Source organism: Etheostoma spectabile, chromosome 6 (assembly GCF_008692095.1).
Source record: "Etheostoma spectabile isolate EspeVRDwgs_2016 chromosome 6, UIUC_Espe_1.0, whole genome shotgun sequence".
Taxonomy (NCBI): domain Eukaryota; kingdom Metazoa; phylum Chordata; class Actinopteri; order Perciformes; family Percidae; genus Etheostoma; species Etheostoma spectabile.
The window spans coordinates 25,593,206-25,597,641 of NC_045738.1; the positions used below are offsets into that span (position 1 = coordinate 25,593,206).

The 4,436-nt window shown below is 38.5% G+C and overlaps 1 protein-coding gene across 1 annotated transcript in view; it reads right to left on the minus strand.

Annotated features, from left to right (window-relative positions):
- The window catches only part of tsnare1 (T-SNARE Domain Containing 1), a 188,897-nt gene that overhangs the window by 101,446 nt on the left and 83,015 nt on the right, over window positions 1–4,436 (minus strand). Inside the window, exons 5-7 of the mRNA XM_032517696.1 lie at window positions 1,782–1,872; window positions 1,598–1,672; window positions 1,363–1,419 (exon numbers count right to left, since the gene is read on the minus strand). Coding sequence (XP_032373587.1) covers window positions 1,363–1,419; window positions 1,598–1,672; window positions 1,782–1,872 — 223 coding nt within the window. The remainder of the gene's footprint in view (window positions 1–1,362; window positions 1,420–1,597; window positions 1,673–1,781; window positions 1,873–4,436) is intronic.

Below are 4,436 nucleotides of genomic sequence, written 5' to 3' on the forward strand. Positions count from 1 at the left end.
AAGGGGATGGGCGGAGACAAAGACACATGACAGAAAGGTAACCAAAGCGCACATGGGAAACAGCAACAAGCACAAAACACAACACAATATCCAAAATGGCCATCAGAGTAGCACAAAGGCAGTCAGTCACAGCAAGATCCTGACAAATAGAGATGCTGAACTTAGAACTAAACATCCTAACTAGCTAACTAACTAACTAACTAATCTAACCTACAATGATTGTCAATGTATGGTCCATTTCTTGCTTTTTCTTTCTGTATTGTTGTGTCCAGTTGTCTGTGTCTGTCTAGTCTATGCTTACGTTTTTCTAAAGAACAGGAACCTGCTGGAAACCAGTTTTTAAACTGGTTTCCAGCAGGTTAAATGAAAATAAATGTAATGAAAAAGCCAGCAGGCTCATTTAATGTAACCAGTGAAAGCATGTTGGGTGGAATTAGCAAGTTAGCTAACTATTTATTCAACAAGCTAATAAACAAACTACTTAATAATTATTTTAAAATGACACAGCATCATTTATGTTAGAGAAAATAATCACTGTATCCGATGTCTAGAGTGAATAAATGGCCTTGTCTACTTACTGGAGTTTCACAACTAACATCACTGAAGTGATTCTAGCTTCGTTCTCACCCACCAAGCACCAGGAAACTTTTTTTAATGCACATTTTGTCCCGTATTGATTTGCCACATCAACATTTATTTTCATTAGAGATGGTCAGATACCATTTTTTTGCATCCTGATAATGATTCCAATACCTGAATCGGCTGATACCGAGTACTGATCCGATACTAGGGTGTCACATATTTTATTATGTTTTAACAACTCTATACTACTATCCTCGTGTGGATATGATAGGATTTCTATCTTGGCTCAGGTTGAACTTTTTTGTGAAACATGATCAATGAACGCCACAGAACTTTCTTTCATTATCCAGTTTGACAGTCAGTATTAACGGAAACAGAACATAAATAAACTACTTTAACGTAGACTAACTCCAGTACTTCCTGATACAATACCAGCGTTTTAGGGCGGTGTCGGAGACAAAACCGATACTAGAAGTACAGAACCAATTTCAATTATATATTATTATTATTTACAATAGATTTTGTTCATTTGTTAGGAGGGGACAACCCTCAGATGGGGTGGGTCCTGACTCCGCCCGACCCCCTGCGATTTCCACCTATGCAGCATAAGAGTTGGATGTGTTGAAGTACCTCTTAATATACTGTAACAGAGTGGAAGAGACTTCGAAGGAGTCCCTGTGAGGGTGCAATTGAGCAAAAAAAAAGTCTGTCTCATTACCTGGCTCTTTTATGAATGACAGTGAAACAAAGCGCAAGTGATCAACCTCCATAGCAGCTCACCTTATTCTTGTCTGTCTGTGCTGGAGGGAGCAAGGCCCTTGAGCGCTCTGCAATTTTCTAAAAAAGGAGGAAATAAAGAGAGAGGGTGGAAGACAGTTTTTCCTGTGTTTAAATACCACTTTCTGTCAATGGAGCAGCTCCATATATAGTTATTGTGTTACTGTCATTACAAGGAATTACATTGAAAAATTAATGCATTTATAAAAGCAAATGAAGATATTGTATATGTTGATACCTTCTGCAGATCCCCATAGCGCTGCACAGATTCTGAGAGTTCAGTCTTTAGTCTGGTCAGGTGCAGACGGTCTTGCTGTGCAACAACACAAGACTAGCTTTAATTAGCTCAAAGGTTGTTTAATCCACTGTTTGGTCTTTAAAAAATGACAGTGAAATTAGGGAAGAAGTTGAGCATGAAATACCCGTGAAGAGCCACTGATTATATCAGAGAGCTGTTTGATGAGTTGGCTTGTGCTGGTGATGACTTTGTTGGTTTGCTGCTGGATGGAGTGTCTGGGGAAAAAGATTGGAAGAAAGAGAGAGAGAGAGAGAGAGAGAGAGAAGGAGAGAGCATTTACTGAATTATTTCAGACTAAATGAGACTTGCCAATATGCCAATAATTGTATAAAAAAGTTGCTATAATACTTACTACTTATATGTTACTTATATGTTATACATCATACCTAAGAGTAGTCTATATCGACAATGTTTAATTTTGGCGATTGTTCCGGTGCCGCCGGAAATTACCCCAGATGTCCATAATTTTTCGGCCGGATGTCCGTCCCCCTCTTCTGTCTCTGTGTTGGCATTCTAACCTCGGGTGAATTTCTGAGGACTATGGTTACCTGGTCCTCAGGTCTCTGCAGGGTAAATCCAGACAGCTAGCTAGACTATCTGCCCAATCTGAGGATGGTTACCTGGTCCTCAGATCTCTGCAGGGTAAATCCAGACAGCTAGCTAGACTATCTGCCCAATCTGAGGATGGTTACCTGGTCCTCTGACTTTTAGTTTGATATAAATCTTGCGTTACATAAGGAACCTTGTTTCACAGACACATGTTAGGTGAGAGCCAGGGCTTTTGTTGCCAGCAGTTGCATGATGAAAAAGTAGAGAAGATTGTAGGTGAAAATGAAGAGAGATTTTATTTTAGTTTTTATTTCATGCAACACATTTTAGTCTTGTCTCATTTGACGAAATTAACAATAGCTTCTCAGAGGACATTCGGATGAATCATCTGTCCTCTAATTTGGATGTCATGCGTTCACATCCATGCTTCAAATACAATTCATACTATTACAGTCACTTTGTTATGACAAAATATCATAAAATGCAGTCACTGTTTTGGCAGAAAATCAATTACTTTATGTTATTGTGAACATAACTTGTTGTTTCTGTAACAAGTATCCAAAAAAGGTTCAAGGTTTTTGCATTGCATTGAATGGTATTAGGATATGTTATATGTGAAAGCATTACTTCAACACCATTACAAATATATTTTATAGTTTTCATATAATATATCATTGTATTCATTAGTTTGTTGAATACATTTTTCTAATTTTCAATATCTTAAACACATGCAGTTAGAGTTGGGCAATTTATCGATATTGTGATATGATGCTAGATATTGTCTTAGATTTTGGATATTGTAATATCGTAATATGGCATTTGTGTTGTCTTTTCCTGGTTTTAAAGGCTGCATTACAGTAAAGTGACATCATTTTCTAAACTTACCAGCCTATTGTAGCTCTTCTATTATTTCCCTTTACCAACTTAGTCATTGTATTCACAATTCTGGTGATTATTTATCAAAAATGTCATGGTGTGAATATTTTGTGAAAGCACCAAAAGTCAACACCCCATAATTGTGGTATCGATATTAGGGTATTTGGTCAAACATATTGTGATATTTGATTTTCTCCATATCGCCCAGCCCTACATGCAATCCACCTGAGTTGACATGTGAAAAACTCCTTGAGAAATGCATGTTTAAATAAAATTGTTTAACACAACATAAAAACACTTAGGAAAAAAAACTCCTGGCTGAGGTTTTCAGAATTTATGCCTCAAAGGGTTAAGACATCACTGGAAGAGCTGCTTTTCCACAAAGCAAATTGCAATCTTCATAAAAAAAAACAACGGCTCTTGAACTAACCCTTGCAGGACTTGCTGTGTGTACAGTATGGTTGAGATTACTTTTGACCAGCAGATTGACTGAGAACAGTAACGCAGACAAATCCTTTTTGCAACTTCACATTTTTACAGGGAAGCTTCCACAGGGGGGAAAGGTTAAAGGTGCAGCCAAATTCATGACTCTCCAGCACGTCCGCTGGAAGTCCGGGTTAAGTCAGGTAATAAATATCTATGCTGTGCAGGTCATCCTGGGCTTAACCCCTCCTCGTCAGCAGGCTCGCTTCCCCCAGAGGCCAACTCCCGCCCTCCAGACTTGACACTACATCGGGCTGCCCCACAGAGATAAACAGCTACACAAACACACCTCTGCAGCCACACACCCTACTCAAATATTGATCGACCTGTAGCTGGTGGCAGGACGAGCAGACGTACCATAGTGCATTGCAGCTAGGCGTGTGTAACTATAACTCTTTGTCAAATTGTCACAATGGGAAAATACCTGAAAAACATCTCCCATCACATCTTTGCAGAGCAGGGTTAAAGAGAGTTGAGGAGTCAGGGAGTTAGACAAGGGGGGAAGTTAATTGTCCTGCGAGAAGTAAAATGTTACTGTAAGAAAATAATTAAATTGGACTGCAGCCAGTGTATCTCCCTGGCCAGAGTCGTAAAAGAAAGAAACGGTGTGTTCTACATGACAAAGTTTTACACTTAAAATCTAATAAGGATCTAAGGCTATACATGGCCAGAATTCTGTCTTGTAACTTTGCTGTAAGGAGAGTAAATCTGTATATGCTTGAGATCACTTGGTATGATAATAGAAATTGAATATTTTAAAGAATAGAGTATTGTATAGCAGTATAGTGTATGAATGATAACACATAAAAAAAGTTCCCTTTTCACTTACATGGCTAACTTGTCCAAGGCCATACTACACACACACACACAC